Source organism: Balaenoptera ricei, chromosome 5, assembly GCF_028023285.1.
Source record: "Balaenoptera ricei isolate mBalRic1 chromosome 5, mBalRic1.hap2, whole genome shotgun sequence".
Taxonomy (NCBI): domain Eukaryota; kingdom Metazoa; phylum Chordata; class Mammalia; order Artiodactyla; family Balaenopteridae; genus Balaenoptera; species Balaenoptera ricei.
In genome coordinates, this window is record NC_082643.1 from 39,718,208 (window position 1) to 39,744,337 (window position 26,130).

The window sequence follows — 26,130 nt, forward strand, 5'->3', positions numbered from 1 at the left end:
ATCACCACCATATTGTTCCATTGTCAAGAAAATTTCAACACAGAACTTCTGGCAGTCTTCACTGATCTTCCGCCAGCCTTTGATTCCCTAAACTAGAGTGTCCTCCGAGGCAAGCTGTGTGAGCTCACTGCAAATACAACTCTTACTGCTTCTATATAGTCTGCACCATAACACTGATGTCATGCCAGGGTGGGTCACAGGTATCTGTGGACAGATCAAATTCTCATTCCAAGTGGCATAAAACAGGACTGTATGACCTGGCCCCTCTTCTTTTCAGCTTATTCTTATATAAATTGTAACAGCTTTTAGATGAATTAATGCACCTGCCACCATAAATATGACAAGCATTCTCCTCTTTCCAATGGCACACATTTGGGTTTTGTTTTATATTGCATTTTTTTCTCAAGAACTAAGAGAGAACTTAAGTAGCAGCTGAACTAGTTTTTTAATTGTTGACAGGGTAATAATCTTATTGACATGGACTACAGGGAATCCTATAGCATAGCTCCAAGAAGCCTTTTCTGAACTGGCAGGACTGGGTTAGGGACCCTTCTGTGTACTGCCATTGCTCTTTATTTTAGCATTTATCATCCTCTCTTGTAATTAGGTACTGACATCTGAACCTCATTAATACAAAGCCCTCTTGAGGGCAGTCAGTCTCCCCAGTACCTCACAGGGTACCTAGGACATGAAAATAGCTTAATTTTTGTTGAAAAAATATGTACATAAAATGAAAAGCATTGTATTAAGGAGGCACTCTTTGATACCTAGGCAAAGGACACACCAAATCGGCCCATCTTACTTCCTCTGCCTAAAACTATATGTTTAAATTTTGCTCTTAAAAGGTCCATCCAAATATAGCTCTCCTCAAAGGACATTCTACAGGGGTACCCACTAAGGTTGTTCCAGGGTCAACATGGCTAATTATCCTTAGTTTTGTTGTTGAAAAATGCCTTTTTATGTTAACATGCAGCAGGATCCCAATGATTAAAAAAATCCTGTGTAATGGGTGTTTTTTAATCACTGTCTGTCATCAGTGGATCTATTCCATGATAATCTCTTTTGGTAAGGTATTATATGTATACTTGACATGTGTAAAAGAATTCTTAAGCTGATTTTACATTTTTTAATGCACTGGGTTCATGTGTATATGTTTATATGTACCTATATATGCAAACAACTACCTGTCTATTTAACAGCATCTGTTTATGTCAAATTAGCTTAAACATTAGTCTGGACTACCTGCTAGCATATGAAACTAACATCACTCTCCCTGACTTTGGGTGTAAATGGCCGCATACAGAATGGAATGTGAAATTGTCAAGGCACTGCAGGCAAAGAACAGAGTCCTTAGGTCTTTCCCACTAGCACTGCCCCTGGTGCCAGTGTCTACCTGGTACAGAGGGCTAGGGCTATCAGGGCACCGACCTGGGTTAAGTCTGAGTAGGTAGGTATTTTATTCTGACACATTGTGAGATTCCCCCAAATTCTGTACAGTGACTCTCTGGTAAAGATCTAAGCTTATGTCATGAGAGGCAACATGGCATGGTGATTCTGGAACTAGACATCCTGGCTGTTTAACTTCTCTGTGCCTCTGATTCCTCATTTTTATTTCAGGGATGATGATGATGAGGGAGTAGAAGATGATAATGGATCCAGCTGAGTCTAGGGTGAGACAAGTGAGTCATGTCGGGCACAGAATTTAAGGAGATACTCACACCCCGGTGCTGATCCTATACCCGCATGACCTTGAGAGTGAACGGCTCCTTAAATTTGCATCCCAGGTGCCTCACTTACCTCATTCTAGCTCTGGTCCTGCCTCAGATGCCTGACAGACCCAAGGTGATAAGGGTGGAGGAGGATCCTAGGATTGCCCTTGCTTAGTGCAATATGAAAGAAAGTAAGGTGTCACCTCACTTCTCCACAACTCTCCAGTTTAATCAGTTCTCAGTGAATATTCATGAACCACAAAACCTATGACAAATGAAAGCCTATTTGAATCACTACTGACACATTTTCCAAACGCAGCATCCTCATTCTGGGTCAGATGGAGTCCCGTAGGCTGGGATCCTCTTAGGAGACTATTGTACTCCAGGTTTAAATGTTCTTAAATCTCCCATTTTATGCTAGAGACTGTGTTTACCTGCTGAATGTAGCTAATGAGGGAGTTTTTGTTATCTTCCCAGTAGCTCTTCAAAGTCTCTTCAGGTGGAAACTTTTCACAGCTAAGCTCCACGGTAATCTCAAAGCAGTTGCTGCTGAGGTAATTGAAATCTTGCATTCCTGACAAAAAAAACAAATGGAAAGTCAAAATATGCATGTGGTGACTAAAACTCTACATAGACTGCTCTGCTGAGGGCCAAGTAAAAGATGTACCAACCAGTGCATCTTGGGGAGACTGTGGGAAATCGCAAGTGAAATCACCTACCATAAGCGATGGAACAACACACTTGGGAAATAGTTACCACCTCACAAGCACAAACTCTCTCAGGTTCTTAAGCAGTCATTTAGTGTAACACATTGCTGTTTTACAGTGCTAAAGCAAGTATCAGCCACGTTCCACAATGCTGGAATCAGCTTTGAAGACTGAGAGTGGTGTCATCAAAATGGTGAAACAGGAGTTTTCTACTGTCTTCCCTCCCCAAAGAACACCAGTTTTGACAATTACCCATGAATAGAGTGCCTTTGTGGAAGTTCAGGAATCTAATGGAAAAGTTAAAGCACATCACTGGAGAAAAAAAAAAATCCAAGCTTGGACACATTGAAGGGAATAAGAGGAAGAGTTTCACTTTACCTGCGTCACCCCCTTCTCTAAGGTGGCACAGCTCAGTGCCAAAGAGACCTAATTTAGTGATATTCAAACATATAAAAATATACAACACACTGGTAAAGGTAAGTATATAGTCAGATTCAGAATATTCTAATAGTTTAATATGGTAGTGTATTAATCACTTAACTCTAGTATAAAGGTTTAAAAATATTAAAAAATAACAATAGCTACAATAATTTGTTCATAGATACATAAAATGGTAAGATGTAAATTGTGACATCAAAACATAAAATGTGGGGGGAAGGAGGTAAAAGGGTAAAGTTTTTGTTTGCAATCAAAGTTAGGTTGTTGACAGCTTAAAATGGAGTGTTATGCTATAAGATGTTTTATGTAAGCCTCATGGTAACCATAAAGCAAAAACCTATGGTAGATTCAAAAAAAGCTAAAGAGAAAGGAATCAAAGCATACCATTGCAGAAAATCATCAGTTCACAAAGGAAGAGAGCAAGGGGGGAAGAAAGGAACAAGGGGACTGCAAAACAGAAAACAATAAAATGGGAAGTCCTCATCAATATTTTAAATGTAAATAGATTAAATTCTCCAATCAAAAGGCATAGAGAAGCTGAATAAATAAAAAAATGAGACCCAACTATAAGGCGCCTACAAGAAACTCACTTCAGCTTTAAGAATACACATAGGCTCAAAGTGAAGGGATGACAAAAAATATTCCATGTTTATGGAAACCAAAAGAGAGGAGAGGTAGTGATACTTATCTCAGACAAAATACAGTTTAAGCCAAAAACTGTAACAAGAGACAAAGAAGGTCATTATATTTTGATAAAGTGGTCAATTCGTCAAAGGATATAACTATCAAAAATATATAAACACTCAACATTGGAGCATCTAAATATATTAAGCAAATACTAACAGGTCTGAAGGGAGAAATGACAATAGTACAATAATAGTAGGGGACTTCAGTACCCCACTTCCAATAATGGATAAATAGATCATCCAGACAGAGTATCAGTAAGGAAACACTGGCCTTGAACTATAGTTTATACCATATGAACCTAACAGACATACAGAACATACCATCCAACAGCTGCAGAATAAACATTCTTCTCAAGCATACATGAAACATTCTCCAGGGTAGATCATATGATAGGTCACAAAACAAATCTCAGCAGACTTAAGTAGACTGAAATCATACCAAGTATCTTTTCCAACCATAGTGATACAAAACTAGAAATCATAACAAGAGTAAAACTGAAAAATTCACAAACATGTAGAAAAGTAAACAACACACTCTTGAACAACCAGTGGGTCAAAGGGAAGCCAAAATATCTTGAACAAATGAAAACAGAAACACAACCTGCCAAAACTTATAAGATGCAGCAAAAGCAGTCCTAAGAAAGAAGTTTATTATGATAAATGCCTACATTTAAAAGAAAAAAGAAATATGTAAAATAAACAATTTATTCCTACACTTCAAAAAACTAGAAAATGAACAAACCAAGAGCAAAGTTGGCAGAAGGAAGGAAATAATAAGGATCAAAGCAGAAATAAATGAAATAGAGGCCAGGAAAATAATAGAAAAGATAAACAAATCTAAGGGCTGGTTTTTGAAAAGATAAACAAAATAGACAAACCTTTAGTTAGACGTAACAAGAAAAAAAAAGAGAGGGGACTCAAAAAAATCAGAAAATAAAGAGGAGACATTTCAACTAATACCATACAAATACAAAGGATCATAAAAGACTACTGTGAACAATTATAAGCCAACAACTGGATAACCTAGAAGAAATGGATAAATTCATAGAAACATACAACCTACCCAGACTGAACCATGAAGAAATAGAAAATCAAAACAGACCAATTACTGGTAAGGAGATTGGATCAGTAATCAAAAACTTCCTAAAAAGAAAAGCCCAGGGTCAGATGGTTTCACTGGTGAATTCTACCAAACATTTAAAGAAGAATTAACACCAATCCTTATCAAACTCCTCCAAAAAACTGAAGAGGAGGGAACACTCCCAAATTCTTTTTTACAAGTCCAGCATTATGCTGATTCCAAAGCCAGATAAGGACACTACAGGAAAAGAAATTACAGGCTAATTATAATGATGAATACAGATGCAAAATTTCTCAACAAAACACTAGCAAACTGAATTCAACAGTACATAAAAAAAAGTCATACACCATGATCAAATGAAATTTATCCCTAGGATGCAAGGATGGTTCAACATACACAAATCAACAAATGTAATATACTGCATTAATAGAATGAAAGATAAAAATGATATCATCATCTCAAAATACGCAGAAAAAGCATTTGAAAACATTCAGCATTTTTTCATGATAAAAACCCTCAACAGATTGGGTATAAAAGGAACATATCTTAACATAATAAAGTCCATATATGACAACACCACAGCTAACATCATACTCAATGGTGAAAGATTTAAAGCTTTTCCTCTAAGATCAAGAACACGACAAGGGTGCCTACTCTCACCATTCTTATTCAACTTAGTGCTAGAAGTTCTAGCCAGAGAAATGAGGCAAGAAAAATAAATAAAAGATATCCAAGTTGGAAAGGAAGAAGTAAAATTATCTCTGTCTGTAATGATATGACCTTATGTATAGAAAACCCTAGCGACTCCACAAACACACACACACAAAGAAAAAAAAAAGTTGGGACTAATAAAATAATTCATAGAAGTTTCAGGATACCAAATCACCATACAAAGGTAAGTTGCATTTCTATATGTTAACAACAAACTATCCAAAAAAATATAAAGACATCAATCTCATTTACAATAGCCTCAAAAACAATAAAATACTTAGGAATAAATTTAACCAAGGAGATGAAAGAGCTGTACACTGAAAACTATAAGACACTGATAAAAGAAATTGAAGAAGATACAAAGATAATGGAAAGATATCCCATGTTCATAAATTTAATATTGTTAAAACATCCATACCACTCAAAGCTATCTATAGATTCAATACAATCCCTATCAAAATTCCAATGGAATTTTTCACAGAGATGGGGGAAAAAAAACAATCCTAAGATTCATATAGAGCCACAAAAGACAATGACTAGCCAAAGCAATCTTGAAAAAGAAGAACAAAGCTGGAGGCATCACACTTCCTGATTTCAAACTATACTACAAAGGCTAAAATAATGAAAACAGTAATGGTACTGGCATTAAAAACAGACACACAGACCACTGTAATAGAATCAAGAGCCCAGAAATAAACCCTGATATATACACTCAACTAATATTTGACAATAGAGCCAAGAATACTAAATGGGAATAAGACACAGTCTCTTTAATAAAAAGTTTTGGGAAAACTGGATACACATGTGCAAAAGAATGAAATTGGACTTTTATCTTACGCTATACACTAATATTAATTCAAAATGGATTAAAGGCTTAAATGCAAGACCTGAACTGTAAAGCTCCTAGAAGAAAACAGAGAAAAAGCTCCCAATACTGGTCTTAGTAAAGTTTTTTGGGTATGACACCAAAAGCACAAGCAACAAAAGCAAAAATTAATAAGTGGGACTACATCAAACTGAAAGCTTCTGCACAGCAAAGGATACGGTCAACAAAGTGAAAAGGCAACTTAAGGAACGGGAGAAAGTATTTGTAAATCATATATTGCATAAGGAGTTAATATCCAAAATACATAAGGAACTTATACAACTCAACATCAAAAAAAACCAAACAACCTGATTAAATAATGGGCAGAAGACCTGAATAGACATTTTTCCAAAGAAGACACACAGGTGGCCTACAGGCACATGAAAAGACGCTCAACATCATTAGTCATCAGAGAAATGCAAATCAAAACCAAACTGAGATATCACCTCACACCTGTCAGAATGGCTATCATCAAAAATAACACAAATAACAAATGTTGACAACGATGCAGAGAAAAAGGAACCCTCCAACACTGTTGTTGGGAATTTAAATTGGTGCAGCCACTGTGAAAAACATTCTGAAGGTTTCTAAAAAAACTAAAAATAGAACTACCATATAGCCCAGCAATTCCACTCCTGAGTATAAATCCGAAAAAAATAACAACATTAATTCAAAAAGTTACATGCACCCCAATGTTCATAGCAGCATTATTTACAATTGACAAGATATGGAAGCAACCTAAGTGTCCATCAACAGATCAATGGATGAAGATGTGGTATATTTACACAATGGAATACTACTTAGCCATAAAACAGAATGAAATTTTGCCATTTACAGCAACATGGATGGAGTTGGAGGGTATTATGCACCCAGTGAAATAAGTCAGACAGAGAAAGATAAATACTGTATGATATCACTTATATGTGGAATCTAAAAAGTAAAGCTGTGAATATAACAACAACAACAACAAAACAGACTCACAGATATAGAGAACAAACTAGTGGTTACCAGTGGGGAGAGGGAAGCGGGGGGCAAGATAGGGGTAGGTGATTAAGAGGTACAATTACTATATATAAAATAAGCTACAAGGATATATTGTATAGCACAGGGAATACAGCCAATACTTTATAATAACTATAAATAGAGTACCACCTTTAAAAATTGTGAATCACTATGCTGTACACCTGTAACATATACTATTGTACATCAGCTATACCTCAATTTTTTAAAAAAACAGAATAAACATATATCAGAAAGAAAAAATCTGGAAGAATATTTTTCTCAGGGCATAATTCAACCAAAAAAAAAAAAAAAAGCATATTAAACAAACCAAAATACTATAATTAGCCACTGCTGCTACCGTCCTAAATTCTCTTTTCACTTCCAGGTAGGCCACAGAAAATTGTTCTTAGGCAGAGGAAAAAAAATCAGTATCTTTACGTTTCACTCTTCATCCTTGGTAGAGGCAATATTACACAACTATGAGTGATCCACGTAGCCCGAAAAATGAGAGCTCTTCAAAGTCCATACTAGAACAGATTGCCACATGAGCTGCCTTGGTGTCTAGAGATGCTTCCTCCAGCTGTGCTGAGGTGGGCTTTTCCCTTTTCAGACCCAATAAAAGGTGAAGTGCTTCCTGATCTAATAATAGTGTTTACTGCAGCAGTGAATACAAAATAAACATTCCACATGAAGTGAAATTTTTTAAATAAAAACAAACGGTATGTGGACCAAGATACACTAAAGGCCAAAGCCAGCCCTCTAAAATATACATTTACCTACAATCGAAGCATGACTAACATATAACCAGGATGGTATCTTATTCCTTAAGGCCAGAATTTGAAAAGTAGGGTAATTAACAATATTCAATCTATATTTTCCCAGCGGATGTCTTCAGTTCGTTTACTACAGCTCTTCAATTAGCATCTTGATTCTTAAAAATCAACAAAAAACTATACATAGCAATCATTCATACAGAAAGCGGACTAATTTTAATGGATGAACTATAGGTTCAGTCTATTTCTTAATGATTGAAGATTGAAGTTTCCCTAAATGTAAACGGTAATTATTTTTTAAAAGCCACTAATCACATAAAGAGCGAAAGGGAAACTCGCCTCCAGGCACGCTGTACCACGCTGCGCCGTTGGTCGTTCCTTCTACGAAGCTGCTGTCGTCATCATTCTTGCGACACGGGGGCCGATCGGGGTCCGACATGGGGGGGTTGAAGGACGAGTACGCCCGCGCCAAGCTTTGGAAGATGTCATCATCTGGGCAGGAGCTGTATTCATGAGCGCTACCTGGAAAATAAACCCACAAGACTAAAGAAACTGACACAGGCTGAGGAGCACTGCGTGTTTTCTGAAGAGTGATTTGGTGTTGATCTCTTGCTGACGTATTTTTTAGCTACATCACTATGGGAAAGGAGTGAAGGTTTACGTACTCAACAATTACACCTTAGTTTTTAGGTGGTATAACGTCCACTCCTAATACTACAAAGCAGAAACTGGGTAGAATGTACATTCTGCTTATGAATTGAAAGCTTCACAAGAAAAGGTGACAAGTTCATAGTAAATTGGACTTGGGAAGACAGCAGGGAGATTTCCATTGTTAACTCCACAGGCACTATGAACTCTCACACATATTTTTCAGTATCTAAATTTACAGTTTTAAAAAATCTCCTATGTGTATTACTGAAATAAATAATATCTATTTTAGTACACAGTATTCTTATTCTGTATTATCAACTATGCCAGTCCTTTAAATTTCCAGCTATTGACAAACCACAAAATCTCCAAATTTTAAGGATGTTTTACCAGACTCTTCAAAACTCAGTTTCCAATACCTACAGTTATCCTGTGTTTACAAAGACCTAACTTTTCAAAGGCTCCTGAGAATCCATTCAAAGCAGGAAATTTCCTGGAACAACAAAAATTAGGCTGATAATATCTATGTGGCTAAAGTTTGCTGTGCTTAACTAAAACTAGTTAAAGCTTAACTAAAACTAGTTAAAGGAAACCAAAGCATCACTTCCCCTCCCTGACACCACCAAGAAACATTTCCAAATGCAGAAGTGTGAGCGCACAAAAAGACACATGCAGAGATGTATATGGGCCCTGATGGAGCGCCAAAAGGCTGCCTCCATTTTTAAGCTATCTTGTACATAAACCTACATAAATTCCATTATTCCTCCATTTTACCAGAGTCTAAGAGTGACCCAAGTTCATGACTCGTTTTCTTCCTTTCTCTTCTCTAAGTATTCAGTCAAGATCATGTTTCTCTTCACCTAAACTTTTTTTTAAATTTATAGTCTTTTTCTGCCAGATATATATGCCAATACCACATGAAATAGGGAATATTCCAGTTCAGTAGATGTATTTCTACAGGCAAAATCAGTGAATGACCAGTCCCTTAAAAGAATATTACAGAAATCATCCAATAAACTCTTGTAAACGAATTGTAAACCTTGAACCAATTAGAGAAGCAGGAAGGACACCTACCGCTCCGCGTCTCATCATATGGGTAATTAGCCACAAGGTCTCCTCCATGAAGATTGGCCGATAGCACAAAAGGAATATCCATAATCCAATGAATGACAGCCTTGGTCTCAGGAGCAAGCTGTATTAAAGATTAGAGATTAAAAGGATTCTAAATGTGGCAGTCATTGGTGGGATCACTTGACAGAAAAGACATAGAAAAGGTAAAAACAACAACAAAAACCAAAAACAACAACTGAAAGCTGGTCATATTCCAAGCACTCTGTGATTGTTTTCGTAGAAAAAAAGAAAGGAGCAGCATTCCCCATCTCTATCTTTCTCAGACTTATAAAAAATATTTCGATTTCCTTGAAAGTTCTACTTAAAAGCTGCCAGCTTTTCTTTCTTTGTAACTTGAAAAATAGCATACAAATCACTTACAAATTTGGGCACAACGCCATCTGATCTTTGTTAATAATAACTAAGGATAAGACAAGGAGAAAAGAAAATAGCTGAGCCACAGAACAGGGTTCTTTCTCTGTGGTGGTGCAACTGAAGAAACATATGGTAGAGTTTCCTTCCAATTTTTGCTTACTATTTTTCCAATTCTCTTCAACTGCTTTAAACATTTTTCCTAAGAGAAAAATTAAATTGGGTCTCTTCCAGATTTCACCATCAAATAGTTTACTTTGGGATGATCATCTTAAATTTTAAAACAAAGGCAAAAGTTTCAGGAATTCATGTTGTCTTTTGAATGATTCACAGCCCCTCACACCTTGGAAGCAAAACAAAGGAGGAAAGAAATTTATACCAAAGAATTAAACTGAGCCAAAAGCTTGATACTTTTATGTGATGAGTTTTTAATAGCAACTAGGAAGACTCTCAAACTACCAAGTACCTCTCTGATTAAAAAAAAAAAAAAAGCTTTTTACTGGAGATGTGATTCATATTGTTCTTTGGGACAGAATAACTAAAAGCATCAGTAGGTTTTGATGGTTATAATTAGATCTTGTATTTGTATGTCTCTGTTCAGTTTATGAATAGCTCTCACATACACTATTGTATTGAGCTTCACAACACCCCCATTTGATAGGGGATATCCATCCCCATTTTACAGGTGAGAATCTGAGAGTTGGGAGTGTTAATGACGTGTCCAAGTTCAGACATTTAAGATTCAAATCCAGTATATAAACTATAAATCCCACATTATTTTCAGTATGTCAGCTTTAATGTATCAAAACTATCCTATTTTTCATGTAGGCTACTCCTAATTGTGGAAAAGTGTGATTTAGAATAGGACATTGTCTTTATTATTTGTTTGGTTTATCTTATTCTCACTATAAAAAATATGTTCACTGTAAAAAATGTAGAGGAGATAAACACAAAGGAAATTAATATCATTTATATACCATTTTGTATGCTACCTATTTTGCTCAACAGATAACACTTTTTCATGTCACTGAATATCCTGAGTTATTATTTTAATGGCTGAGTAGTATCCAATGTATGGACATACTCTTAAACATGGAACAAATAACAGCTAATACTTATTAAACACATTCTGTGTGACACACTGAATTTTCACATCCACCCTATGAGATAGGGACTGCACATACCCCCATTTTACTGATGCGTAAAGTGAGACACAGAGAAGTCGGGAAATAGCATGAGGCCACCTCGTTGGGAGTGGTAGGACTGGACTCAAACCCAGCAGCCTGGCTCAGAGCTACTACACGAGCACTAGGGATCTCCATTTGGTGGAAGAGGAGGAGGAAATAGGAAGATGTTGGTCAAAGGGTACAAACTTTCAGTTACAGAACGAATTAGCTCTGGGAATCTAATGTATCCCCAAATGACTTAATAATACTGTATTGTGTTCTTGAAATGTGCTAAGAGCGTCACAAGCGTTCTCACCACAAAAGAAAAAAAAAAAAAAGATAACTATGTGAGGTGATGGATGTGTTAATTAGCTTGATTGTGGTGACCATTTCACAGCATATACATATATCAAATCATCACACTGTACATCTTAAATCTATACAATTTTTATGTGTCAATTATACTTCAATAAAGCTGGGGGGAGTGGACTGCCAATTGCTGGGTATTGACTTGTTTACTATGAAAAAAAATGCTGTGAACACACTTGTAGCTGCACTCTTTGTGCAGATCCATATTTTTTTAAGGGAAATTTCCCTAGAAATGGAAAGAATTGACCAAAAGCTAAGCACATTTAGAAGAAATTTTTAAATGTATTCCAGACTGCACCCCTGAAAGATACAACAATATACCCAGCAACAGTATAATAAACCTGTCATTTGTAATTACTCTTACCAACATGGGATATGTGTTTTTTAAGTCTGTCACTTTGATACATGACAAATAGAATTTTTAAAATTTTCATTCTTTGATTAATAAAACTAGAGCAGTTTTTTATATGTTTAGTGACCATTTAGGTTTATTCTTTGGTGACATGTTTATACATGGTTTAACTGATTTTTCTATTGAAATGTATATTTTCTTATTAATTTGCAAGAGTTGTTTATTTATTAAAAGCATTAACCCTCTATCTACTACATATTATAGATATTTTCTAAGTTTCTTATTTGCCTTTCAAATTTAAGAATAATAATAATTAAAATATAAAACATTAAGATATTTATGTTGTCAAATCTACTGATCTTTTTTTATGGTCTTGTCCTTTGCTTTTATATTTCATTCCTTTATTCAATAACTACTAAGTGGCCACCATATGCCAGTTTTCTATACTGGGATTTAGAAAGTTCTATCACACTCCAAAAATGACAGATTTACCAAAGTTTTCTTTTACTAGGTTCATACTTTTTATATTTAAGTCATAATACATCTAGATTTTATTTTGATCTATGCTAATATTTGTGAGATGGAGTTGTCTCAATTCCATTTATTGAATAATCTATTCTTTCCATAATAATCTGAAACACTCCCTTATCATAAACTAAATTCTTATACACACTTAAATTTGTTTCTAAAGTTTAAATTAATTTAAATCAAATCCAGTTTAAATTTTAATTTAAATCAACTTTAAAATAACTAATATAGGACAATTTAATCAAAAAATCTATAACGTTTATGCTTTTTTGCAACGAATTTACGGTTTATTAGGCTCAATTGCTCAAGAATGGCATTAATATTATATGATATGGGTTTATCACACATTCTTCTATAATATTCTGTTCAGAAGTGTTTCTTTTACTGCTGAATTTCTTGTCAGTCCTCTTGTTTGTACATCTGCCCCATTTTCCCTATTTATTCAAAACCCAGTGATTGGCTCTGACAAATATTTCACTGAGTTCAGACGAGACAGAAATCTCTGTGGTTTGAAGAATCACTGAGGATTTCAGGAAGGAGGTGGAACTTCACAATGTCTCGGGGGAAAAATAAGGTAGATTTGGATAAGGAAGCAAGCAAATACTCCCTGGAGCGAAGGATAGGTTTGAGTGTGAGCTCAGGAGGCAACGCCATTCTGTGGCGGACTGTACTCTTGTATTTATTATTCACCTGAAAGGATTCAAAATGGCATGTTTCCATATATTTATATGTTGATTCATGTGTAAGAAATAATTTTGAAGGACACATAACAAAATGTGAATGGTGGTCATTTAAGAATGTTGGGTAATGGGTTATTTTTCTGCTTATTTATATTTGCTTTATCTTTTTGTTTATAATAAAATATTAATTTTTTAATAAAAAAGTTTTTAAAGAAAATGTTTTTTGAAACAAATTTAAAGATACAGTCCTGAAATGAAACACTGACACACGCTACAACATAAATGATCCTTGAAAACATGCTCAGTGAAACAAGCCAGGCACAAAAGACCATATATTATACAATTCCACTCATATGAAGTGGCCAGAACAAGGAAATCCATAGAAACAGAAAGCAGATTAGTGGTTTAAGCTGGAGTGGGGGTAGAGGGATAGGGGGGGGATAGCTAAAGGGTATGGGGTTTCTTTCTGAGATGATAAAAATATTCCGAAACTGTGTGGTATTGGTTGCTCATTACCTGTGAATGTACTAAAAACCACTGAATTGTACACTTCACATGGGTGAGTTCTATGGTATATAAATCATATCTCAACAAAGCTGTTTTTTTAAAAGAGAAAAAGAAAAAAAAAGATACAGTCCTGAATACACAAAGTCATATGTGGCTATTAGGTTTAGCGTATTGTTAGTTCCTATACATACACTATTGCTAATATTCATGTTACTAGATGTTCAAAAGCAAGAAAGCAAACTCCACAATTTGATAAGTTGAACTCCATTTCTCTTTGACTATTAATAGAGTCTTTTAGGCTGACTAAATGCTGAAATCTCCTGGGTACTGTAATCACATATTTAACTAATCCATAGAGAAGTCTTAGGAGCACCTCTTAGATGGAGCCCTTAACAGAATCCAGAGCCAATTATGACCTATCTTTAAAACTTCCATTTTAAAGACTGTAAATATAGTTCAAATGTTATGCTCTATAAGTAGATAGCTTTGGCTCTTAAAATATATCAAAGCTATATTTATTCCATTTTCTTCACCACTCTAGCCATTAAAGACAAGTATTTAATATAATTATTTGATTTAATCACTCTGTTTCCATGCAGTCCAAGCCAAGGCTCATGTACCAAGCCCAGATAATGGTGGAAGTGACCAGGCTGAAGAGCTGGAGAGCAGATGAGAAATGACTTAGCAGGAAGAACTCCGGGGAGCAGGAGAGACCTTGCATGCAGAGAGGTTTGGAAGAGCAAGGAGAGCCTCTGGAGGACTTGGTAAAAATGCAAATTCCTTCCTATCACTCATTCCCATAGCATATACACCCCAGACTTCTTGATTCAGCAATCACAGGAATCTGCAGTTTTTAAAATTGACGTATAGTTGATGTGCAATATTATATAAGTTTCAGTGTACAACATAGTGATTCACAATTTTTAAAGGTTATACTCCATTTGTAGTTATTATAAAATATTGGCTATATTGCCTGTGCTGTACAATATGTCCTTGTAGTTTACTTATTTATACATAGTAGTTTGTACCTCTTAATCCACGACCCTTATCTTGCCCCTCCCCCTTCCCTGTAACCACCAGTTTGTTCTCTATATCTGTGAGTCTGCTTCTTTTTTGTTATATTCACTAGACTGTTCTTTTTTTAGATTTCACCTATAAGTGATATCATACAGTATTTATCTTTCTCTTGTCTGACTTATTTCACTTAGCCTAATGCCCTCCAAGTCTATCCATGTTGTTGCAAATGGCAAAATGTCATTCTTTTATGGCTGAGTAATATTCCATTGTATATATGTACCACATCTTCTTTATCCATTCCTCTGTTGAGGACACTTAGGTTGCTTCCATATCTTGGCTGTTGTAAATAAGCAATCTGTATATTTAACCCCTGATTCCTACAACCATAGAGATTTTAAAACCACTCTAAGGAAACAGGGAACAGATTGGTGGGTGCCAGAGGCAGGAGGCTGGGGGTGGATGAAATAGGTGAAGGGAGTCAAAAGTACAGACTTCCAGTTAAACAATAAATAAGTCCTAGGCATGTCATGTACAGCATGGAGACCATAGTTAATAATACCATACTGTATATTTGGAAGTTGCTAAGAGAGAAGATCTTAAAAGTTCTCCCTGCAAGAAAAAAAATGTGTAACTGTGTATGGTGATGGATGTTAACTAGACTTATTATGGTGATCATTTCACAATATATAAAATATCAAATCATTATGTTGTACACCTCAAATTAAATAATGTTATACATTAATTATATCTCAGTAAATACATACACACACACACACACACACACACACACACACACATACCTACATACACACACACCACTACAAGGCCAAGAAGGGGAAGTGAGAAAGGCGTGATGTGTAATAACATTAATGAAATGCCTACTATGTATCTTGTACTGGGCTGGGTCCAAACACTGTCTCTGTCTAATTGAGAAAGATGGAAAAAGGAGATGAGCCAGACATGGGCAATATCATCCCGTGATTTAAGCAGGTTTACTGAAGATTTAGTAAAATGTAAACAAATCTTGCTTCTGTTCCAGAAAGGAGACTAAAATTTAATTTTTATGCATTTTTCTTTATTTTACCTTTACCCAGAAAAAGTATTGGCATTGAGACTTTTTAAAATAAAAGCTCTAATTTTCTAAAAGTGCCTTAAACAAGCATCTTTTTTAAAAAGTATTGCTTAAACTAGATATATGAAAACATCTAATATAAACATTATACAAGTCCCATTGAGGAAGAGGAAGGCAGTGCTGGCTGAAAATGAAGGCACTTACATGAAGGCTGCTAATCTCATATCCTGTCAACATGAGTTTATTTCACAATTCTTCTATGATAGGTGACAGATATTCTTTCTCTCATTTCTTAGTTTTAACAGACAGCATGGGCAAGGGGGAAAGTTTGGGCTGATATCCACACTGGGCTTCCAGAACAGTTTTTCATTTCTGTCTTAGGCCTCATAGGTCATCACACAAGACTACCCTCTTTTCCCCTCTAATTACTCCTGCCCTTTGCTTTTCCAGCTCTCCCTTCTCCAGGGAAAGGTGGTTTAGGGGCTGAGAAACTGCGAATCTGTGACTCAGAAACAGGAGTGTTTAAGTGAGTCACTTATCAAGTTCTGCCAAAATCCTCAGCCCCTGGCAGCCCTTTTCAAAGACCAGTACCCACTTGTAGGCTCAGCCCAGGTTTCTGGGATGAACTCTAAATATAGGCAGGAGAATTTGAAGAATTTTAGACCAATAAGCTGAGATTCCCTCTCTCCTGGACCCTCTACCCAGTGTCCCAGCCACGTGCTGAGTGTGTGTCTGGAACTCCAGCAGCTGGTGTTGCGATCTGCTTGCCAGGCTGGATTGCACTCATTCATAATAGGCTTCAAGCCTACTATGATTCAGACTCAAATAGGAATTCTAATTCCTGTAATCAAGGGACTGAAATCTAGAATCAAAAAGAAAAACAGCTGTGTAAACAAATAATAATATAACATCTATAAAGTTCTATATAACTATAAGCACCAGACTGGAAATATACATAAAGAACATAAAGGCATGCTCAACAGGATCTGTCTGGAGGAGGAGAGGAAGGCTTCACAGAGGAGGTGACATGGAAGGAGAGGGAAGAGCACTGTGAACATAAAGTTAGTAGAAGACAGTATGCTTAGGGAATACATGGCATGGCAAAGCCAGATTAAAGAGTGGCTGAGCTGGCAGCTGCCAGGGGCCAAGGGAAACTTGAATGGCCCTGGAGCTGTAATAAAATGGAGACACCATCTTTTCCAAGCTCTCACTTAGGAAAGATACTGGAAGAAGCTGATAAGCCAGAGTTGAACTGCCTGGAAAGACACAAGACGCAGTGGGGGCTGCCCCCAGCAGTCCTTGCCGTTCCTCCGTGATGGGCTCGCCTCCCCTCTGTGGAACTGAAAATGGTGTTCAAACGGTATGAGCTTCAAACCCAGTGTTTAGTGGGTGTGTGCGTCCATCTGACCTTGTGGTCCATAACAGAGCACTGAGCAATGATGCTGACACAGCAGTAACAATTCCAGGTCCTGGCCTCCAGCACCGCACGTGTACTGGCTCATCCAATCCTCATAACCTCACTATGGGCTGGATGCTATAGTCACGTCCACACTTCGGATGAAGGGAAGGAAGCACACAGTGGTTACAGAACTTTGCAAAACTCACACAGCAAGGACGGAACCAGAATTAGAAGCAAGGTGGCTGCCTCCAGAGCCTCCACACTAAACCATCACACTATTCTGACATTTTGAGTCTTTTCCTTTATCCTCTGGGCAGTGGAGACCCAGCAAGGTTAGGGTTTTTCAGCAATAGAGCAATAATTTGTGTATGAAGATCACTCTGGAGGAATTTGAGAAGACTGAATGGAGCTGGGAGAGGCTGAACCCAAAACAAGAATGGGGGCTCCCTTCCTCGTCAGAGCAGCCCACAGGGCCTGAGTTGGCAGAGGAAGGAGAGGCTGAAGGGTGTCAGGAGGCCGAATCGCCAAGATCTGGTTACATGGGTGGTGAGTGGTGACAGAGATGGAAAAATCAAGGCTTTGATGATCAAGTAAATGAGAGAATAGTGTTTTCTTAGGGAATGATTTATTTCTGGTCATGCTGAGCTTGAGGCCCCAGATGTCACTAGATAAAGGGACTCAGTGAGCAAGCAAAAGAGATCTGGGAGAATCTGTAAAATGGACAACACTGAAGGTCCAGGAGAGGATGGAAACCCAAGGAGAGACAGGAGGGTAGCAGATGGGACCCTGAAGGCCAGCGTTTAGGCCAAGGCAGAAGAAGCAGGGAAAGAAACTGAGGAGTGGTTTGAAAGGCACTAGAAGAGGTAGGAGAAAGTGCAGTTGTGCAAGGCAGAAGAGGAGAAAGTTCTGGAAAATAAGAAAAAGGTCAACAAGTGCGGAATGCTGTAGGAGTTGCTAATCAGATGTGCTGATAAAGGGCCTCTGAACAGGCCAAAAAGACTTTCTAGACAACTGGGTTCTCCCTCCTGCCCCTGTCCCTACCTCCCACTCCCTAAACCCCTGACCAATTCTAGGGGCAGGACTAGTTTCCAGGCCCCAGGCATCCCAGCCTTGGCTTTCACATCCGTAGTGAACTATCCCATACAAGCTTTCACAACACTCCTGCGTCCTTCATTGTGATGAAGATAATAGACATCTTTCCTTAGGCTGGAGGACAGAACCCAGGAAAACCATACATGTTCTCTACCTTTGTGTTTTGATCCACAATTTTCTTCAGATTTTTCAACAGATGATTATTTGGACCACCTTCTTTCTCATTAACATAAACTATTCTGTCCAGGTCAGGAAAGTTCCGGTTCAGATCTATTCCCTGGGCATTGCTTCGACCCACAAACCAGTCCTTCAGCTCACCAGGCTGAAAAAAAAAAAAATCAGAGGAAAATCATCAGTTATTTATTATTATTGTTACCATCTATTTAAGGTCTTCATTAATGGTTTTTAAAATAATTTATTAAGATTATTCATTTCAACAGTATCTTCCTACAATGGCATTTTCACCATCTTACTGATATACACATGAAAGTATCAGGTTTAAGGTATATATTATGGATATTTTGAAAATATTCTCAACGAACAATATTTTAAATGTCAGTAATAATTATATTTAAAAGATATTCAACATCAAACTGCAAAAAAAGTCCATGTGTGTTAGCTAGTAGTAGATGGCATGTCTCACAGCATGCCACTCTGTACTTGGTTTAAGTAAAATACTCACTGCCTCCAAAAAGCACAGCAACTACTTTTAAATATTCAAAAGAATAAATTACTAAAGAAGGTTAGATGCTTAAAATGAGTTTAACATGAATTGTTTACATATTAATAATATACCTCTCTCTTACAGTCTTCATGAAAAAATATGAGCTCTAGAACTTCTGCTTCAACTTTGTAAGCTGAAAATTTTCTGTTCAATTTTAAACCTTTCATTTCACTAATGATATAATCTGGAAATTTAATAAATTTCCAGAATATTCAGTTATATTCCATAATGTAGATTTTCTTGTTTTACTATTAAATTATACTAGATCGCTAATATAGAGATAATGCCCGTATTCTTAAAGTCATGTAAACTCAGATACCTTAGACTGTGAGGAATCAAAACCTGTAAGACAGAAAATAGCAATGACAGTTTTTTGTCTATCCTGTCTTACAGTTCTGAATATCACCTTAAAATAGTCAATAATTTAATTCTCTATGTTACTAGAATTTTTCTCTCATAACTTTAGAAATTATATCAATATTATACTTACAGAAATTCACTGTCTGGGTTTCTTACAAGGTCAATCAGGTCACTTGATCTTTTATTTTTAAGGTACAAAACAACTTCTAAACTATAGATTAACATACTAAATATATGCTTTAATATGTTCCCGTAAAATAAGAAAATTATTTCAAACTGTAGAAAATAAAATGTCCTCCACCCCTGTCTAAACAAAACAGGGAGCACACTTAACTGTGAAAACATAATTACTTCCCAGCTTCTCTAACAGTTAAAATGTATTAAATTAATTTTGATTTATAGGTAGGAGGGTTTTGTTTTTGTTTGTTTGTTTGTTTTTTACTTTACACATCGCATATAGATAAGGATTAAACATCAGTGAAACATTGGCCAAAAATCCTCATTCCTTGATTTCAGTAGAGGGCGCTATGATATCGCCTCATTCAGAGACAGCAATGGCCTCACTCTTCAATACATGGCAGTAGTTTTCAAACTTCTAGATTTTTAGGAAGAAACTTACCTAGTCACACACATGAATGAATAAATATGATTCATTTAACAACGAAAACAAAACATTAATTTAATACTGACTAACAAAATTTCTCATTCTCAATCTCTGCTAAAGAAACCCTCGCCCACCATCCTTTACCTTCTGCACTTTTTCCTTACCAGCAAATTAAACACCATATCATTTATACCCGCCCCTGCACTATCTGTAAGCTTCATGTGAGCGTATATTCCTTATATATGAGCATATATGTACAAACCATAAAAAAAAAAGCAAGCATGCCCTGTTGTGAGCTGGCCCACACCCACCTGAGATGCTGCCTTCTCAAAGCCATCAGGGTTGAGGGAGGGCATGATGTGGATCCGGGTGTTGTGGATCAGCTGGACGATTGTCTCATTCCCCTTTTGGTATTCGTTGCACAGGTGCTGGGCCAGGAAAACCAGCAGTTCCCGTCCAACAGCCTCATTGCCATGCATATTCCCAATGTATTTAAATTCAGGCTCACCTAAAAGCACAAAAATAGATAGTATGGAGACTTTTTCTATCGCACCAAAGAGAAGGCAAATGACATACAGTGTAAAAAATATTGTATAGTTACTAATTTATTACACACAGCTGATAACTTCTTTGCCCTCCACAGTTGACGCCTAAGAAATCTGCCCTAAAAATGAAATACTCCAAATGCCCCTTCTGTCCTTCTAGTTCTCTCTCCCCAGCTTCCCATTTGTTATGCAGTGAATTGCGCCCCCCAAACTCATAGGTTGAAGCCCTAAGTTCCAGTGTGACTGTATTTGGAGATAAGACCTTTAAGGAGGTAATTAAGGTTAAATGAGGTCATAATCCAGAAGGATTGTTGTCCTTATAAGAAGAGGAAGAGACACCAAAGATTCTCTTTCCACATGCATTAATAAAAGGCCATGTGAGGACTCCTCAGGCAGGCAGCCGCCTGCAAGTCAGGAAGAGGCCTCATCAGAAACTAACACTGCAGGTGCCTTGACCTTGGACTTCCAGCTTCCAGAACTGTGAGAAAATAAGTGTCTGTTGTGGTATTTTGTTATGGCAGCCCGAGCAGACAAATATACACCCCCTCCCAATAACTAATAATAGTACATCGTGTGCGTCCTACCATTAAACAGTGAACTTTCATGTTTTCTTATTTAGTCCCCACCAAACAGCTAAAAATAGGTATTATTACCCATCTCTATTTTAAGGTGAGCAAACTAAAGTTCTGACTGCTTGAGAGGCCTGACTTCAGTTACACAGCCAATGAACCCAGGATTCAAATGCTGGTCTTCTGATTTAGTTAAAAATCTACTTTTTTTAAAATTCTTTTTTAAACCATAGTGACTAAAAGCATTAACTTCTAGAGCCAGACTGGGTGGTTTCAAATCCTGGCACCAATTCTTACTGGCTGGCCTCAAGAAGTTACTTCAGCTCTCTGCGGCTCTGTTTCCCCATTTATAAATGAGATCCTAGATTCTACCTCATAAGGTTATTACAAAGTTAAATAATGCGTGTCAGTGCTTAGAACAGTGCCTGGCAAAAAAACAAGTGCTATGTGTTTGCTATTAATTTTTAATATTATTATTATTACATCACATTGTCTTGTCATTGTAAGGTGCTTTACCATACATAATCTAGTTTTCTCTTTATAACAGCCCACTAAAATACAGAAGACAGATAGTTTTATTATCATTATCGTAGAAATGCAGCCAAAGAGGATAAATTTTGCTCAAGGTCCCAGAATTCAAACATAAATCATGCTGCCTATTCCATTGCATTTTAGGAGGAGTAATAAAATTGCAGAGCATGGCAGCAAAATAATCTTTTTTTTTTTAATTTACAGAGACGTTTAGTTAGCTTTATTTACAGAACAGAGATTTTTTTCAGTCTCCAATGGTGCCTAGATAACATCATTAGGCAAGAATGCCAGTTTAGAAGAAATCTACGCAGAATCCTAAAAATAGCAGATGTTGATGCTCCTCAGGCAGGGGCAAGTTTGACTATATCAGCAGCTCTATGTCTCAGAAGCAATTCTGTTGCAGTCTCTACATCCCAAGATTTTGAAGACAAGGCCACTATTACTGCATTCCTATCAAAGCCCATAGCACATAGGTTTTCTATTTTTTTGGTGTATTCTGGACTAGAAACTGGTGCTCCAGCATACACATGTGCCCGAAGTCGAGCTGTCTGAACATTTCGGGATTTTGTTTGTACTGATTTGCTACTACTGCATCTTGTGGATCATCTGGCTCTGCAGCTGCCAGTAATGCTTGCAATGACAATAATACCGTGCGGAGAGTCATTGCTGCTGCCCATTGATCTTTCAGGATATCCAAACAAATAGCCCCTGTGACAGAACTAATATTAGGATGCCATATTTTAGTGATAAACCGGACCTTAGGGGGATTAAATGGATATGTTGCTGGTATTGTAATCTCTAGTTGATACCTTCCTTCTTCATATGGTGTGTCTGGAGGTCCTACTTCTCCTCTTAATTCTGTAAAATTCTCATCTACAAGATCTACTTTAATTTGATTTTTGCACCGCGATGTTGCCCATGTCTCCGCCCGCAGCTGATTCGTACCCGCCTCCTCCGCCACCGCTACGACCCCCGCCGCCTCTTCCTCCACCGCCTCCTCCCTCGGCGATTCACACCCGAGCACACGAACGCTGCCAATACCACCCCTGCCGCCGCGCTTTCCTGAGTGTGGAATCACCTCCGCGCCCGGCCACCAAAATCCAAAATAATCTTAATTAATCCTATTGTTCTGCTCCTTTCTGCTTCATCCATCCAACAGGACCAATTTCTGCAGTGAACAAGATCCTCCCATTTACAAAATCACTAGGACTGCTCACCCCTGGTTAAAAAAAAGAAGTTGGAATGATCCTTCTCTTAGAAATATGTTATCTAAATATTCTTTGCATAAGATTCCTGGGTGTGTGATTTGAGTGACCGCCAGCTGCAGAAACCATGTCCTGTGTGACCTCTCGGACTGAGCTGAAGCTAATCTTAATCTAAGGATCAAGTGGGAGCAGGGTCAGGGCTGTATTTATATGTCCCTCATTTTTCACTTGGAGGGAAAGAAAGCCTCACTTAAACCACCTCCAGGGACACGCGCCGAAGGTATGCATGTGGGAAGAGATGTTTTCTTCGCTTCTGATTTCAAGTCATCATCATCTTCCTCCTTTCTGTCAAACTCACCCCTTCAGTGTGTGTGTTAGTGGGATTGAGGCACAGGGGAAACTGCACCAGTCCACTATGGAAGAAAACAAGAGACCAGGAAGCCAGGGGGTTCTCAGAAGCCTGCCTCCCAAAGTTATTAGAGAAGATTGCGGTGTTGGAGGCTTTCTGGTCCTGCCGCTTTACCCCAACACAACTTTGGAGCTTTGGTCACTCAGAAGAGCTTGGCCCACAACTCATAATGAGTACGTGAGCACATTGAAATTTTCTATTATTCCTCTGGATTAAAAAACTAAAATTCTTTAATCACTTGAAGGAGAAATGGCGAACTCATAGTCACTTAGCTAAACTTAGCATCCCAGTGTTTTGTTTGGCTATCAGAGCCTATCTTGTGTTTGAATTTGAATGCTTGGGATAGAGCGTGCTTTTTCCAGTCTGCCACAGGCCGCACCACTCCATATCACTGCTTTATTTATTTATGTTTCCAGAGTCAGAAAATTTCCAATGTGGTTTTGCTTCCTGCTCTGTAGGAAGTCTCAGGAACCAATCTCCCCAATATGTCTATTATATTTGTAAGGAGGTAGTAATGACACTAGCAATGCTTTAGGTTGACATAAAGATAGACTCTAAAGGTCATTTCATAGAAGATATTAACGTATGGAAATAAAGTGCAAGGCATATATGAGTTAGCAAAAGAAAAGGAAAGTATATTTTTATACACTTCCTCTGTCTTCAGGAATAAATTAGATCGCTAGATAATACTGTCACCAGAATACAGAAGGGCTGTGATCTTTTAAGGCGACTGACATGTCTTGTGAGTTGGGGAAGAGGCACAGTTTAAATACAGCCTTTGCTGAATGTATGCAAAGCCCAGTGTCAGACACTACAGGGACCCCCAAAGCAAGTAAGGCAGCATTCCTGAACTCAAGGAACGCAGGGTCTGGAGGAGGGCACTGACATGCGAACAGTGTTTAGGAGGGAGGCAACCATGCAGGAATTTTGGATCCAAAACCAACCAGCTTCAAGGCTCCAAAATGAAATGTTACCACCACCTCTCTGGCCTCTCTCTGGCCCTTTTTCCTCCCAAAGCCAGAGCTATCTTTTCAAAATACAGTCCTCATCCAGTTCCCTCTACCTGAAAATCCATCAGCTAACTTCCCACTGGCCTTCACCATAAACACCAAAGTTCTCCATAGTGTTAGAGCAGGCAGGTAGCTAGGTGTGAGCAGAGAAAGGGGGGCAGGGGCCAGGTGACAGGAAACCACGCCTCTTGTAAACAGTGGGGGTTCACGGGCAGATAAAGAAAAGCAGGAACTTCCAGACTGAAAGGAAACCATACATTTTGGGGTGATAAGTGTCCTGGAGACAGACAAAGAAAGGTGGGAAAGGGCAGGAATCTCCAGTGTCTGCATGTAACCTGTTGTTCATTATGCTCTCCTTACAATAAAATTAGCCTTGCAGATAAGAAATTCCCATCATGCACCAAAGCTAAGACACTTTCAATCAAAGCTAAACAAGGACAGAAATCCCTCCTCCCCTTGGGAATGTGGAGCTGGGATGAAAATCAGGGAATACGACCCCCAAACCTGTCCTTCCCCAGTGAAATCCCACCCCTTCATTTGGATGGCCCTCAAAACCGGCTTGCCAAAGAAACCCAGGGCTGCTCCTCACCTGTCTGCCCACTCTCCCTCTGAGAGCGTATTCTTGCTTAAATAAACTCTCACTTTACTTTCTTAGCCTCCCTGTCTCCTTTCTGAATTCTTTCTGCGAGGAGACAAGAACCTTACTTTCACAAGAACAGTAGGATCTCTAACCCCCAAGGGGCCTGGCCTGAGGACCTCTCATCTCCTGAGGCACCATCTCCTCTCCCGTCTTCCAGCCACACCTCCTTCAGCACAGGACTCTTCTGTGATGCTGTCTGCTCCTCACATACATTTTGCCCTCTCATCCCTCTGATCATGGATAACTCTGGTTTCCTTAGAGTATCTTTCATCCAAGTCCAGTTCCTTTGTTATTTTTAATACCTCAGTTGGAAAATGTACATTAGTCAGTGTGATTATGTGTTTAATCCCCATCCCACACTGTACGTAGTGGGATGGTGTCTATGTCAGCTCACGCGTGCATCACCCGTGCCTGGCATAGAGTCTGAGACACAGTGAGAGCACAGATATATCAGTTAAATAAATTCATGACTAAATGAATAGAGGAATGGTCTTTTTCTAAATCCCATGCTCCCAGCAGCATGGCTGAGAGTAGAGCTTACCCTTGAGATGTTCCTTTCGGGAACAGTGAAGGAAATAACTGAATAACTGAAGGGGGCCTGAGGCAGTGTCAGGGAGGCTGCGCCCCGAGTCCTCAATGCTTGTTGCCCCATCCTGTATTCTCAGACAGGAATGGAAATTCTTCTTCGGGGAGGAAGGCAGCAGTGCTGTGGATAGCTGATTTCCCAAAAAGATTAATCTCCATGGTCACAGAGAACCATAAAGCTCTCCAGGCAAGCAGTTCCCTAAGGCTGTTTTTGTTGTAAGGTCTAAACAAAGGGTTCTGACAAGACTTTGCCTTCATAATCTTTAATCCAGAAATAGAGATAAAATGGAAGATTTTGGAATAAGCCTCTCGGTTTCAATTTACTTTCAATTTGTTTAACAAAGGGGTGACAGCTTTTCCTGAGCACTTAATTTTCTTTTCTATGGCTATAGAGTTTACAACAGGATGACATATGCATTCCTGTTTATAGTGTCTGTGTGGACCAGATGCCAGGTTTAACCGAGACGTCATTCCTTGTGTTTATAACTGGTGACGCATGTGTACCCTGGCACTGGCTCATCTCTCTCCTGGCAACGGGAGGAAAAGGCAGCAGGCACTCTTCCCAGTACACTGGGGGACAGTTGTTTTTACCTTCATCTTACTTTCTTCACTATCTTTTTACGAAGTAGTTATCCTGTTCCTGAGGAATCACACTTGCACAGCC

The 26,130-nt window shown here is 38.1% G+C and overlaps 1 protein-coding gene and 1 pseudogene across 1 annotated transcript in view; both read right to left on the reverse strand.

The window, feature by feature from the left end:
- The window catches only part of CPE (carboxypeptidase E), a 109,597-nt gene that overhangs the window by 7,435 nt on the left and 76,032 nt on the right, over window positions 1-26,130 (reverse strand). The window contains exons 2-6 of the mRNA XM_059923967.1: window positions 20,284-20,480; window positions 18,439-18,606; window positions 9,691-9,812; window positions 8,312-8,490; window positions 2,144-2,283 (exon numbers count right to left, since the gene is read on the reverse strand). Coding sequence (XP_059779950.1) covers window positions 2,144-2,283; window positions 8,312-8,490; window positions 9,691-9,812; window positions 18,439-18,606; window positions 20,284-20,480 — 806 coding nt within the window. The remainder of the gene's footprint in view (window positions 1-2,143; window positions 2,284-8,311; window positions 8,491-9,690; window positions 9,813-18,438; window positions 18,607-20,283; window positions 20,481-26,130) is intronic.
- On the reverse strand, window positions 21,959-24,334 carry LOC132366717 (ubiquitin-conjugating enzyme E2 K-like; annotated as a pseudogene).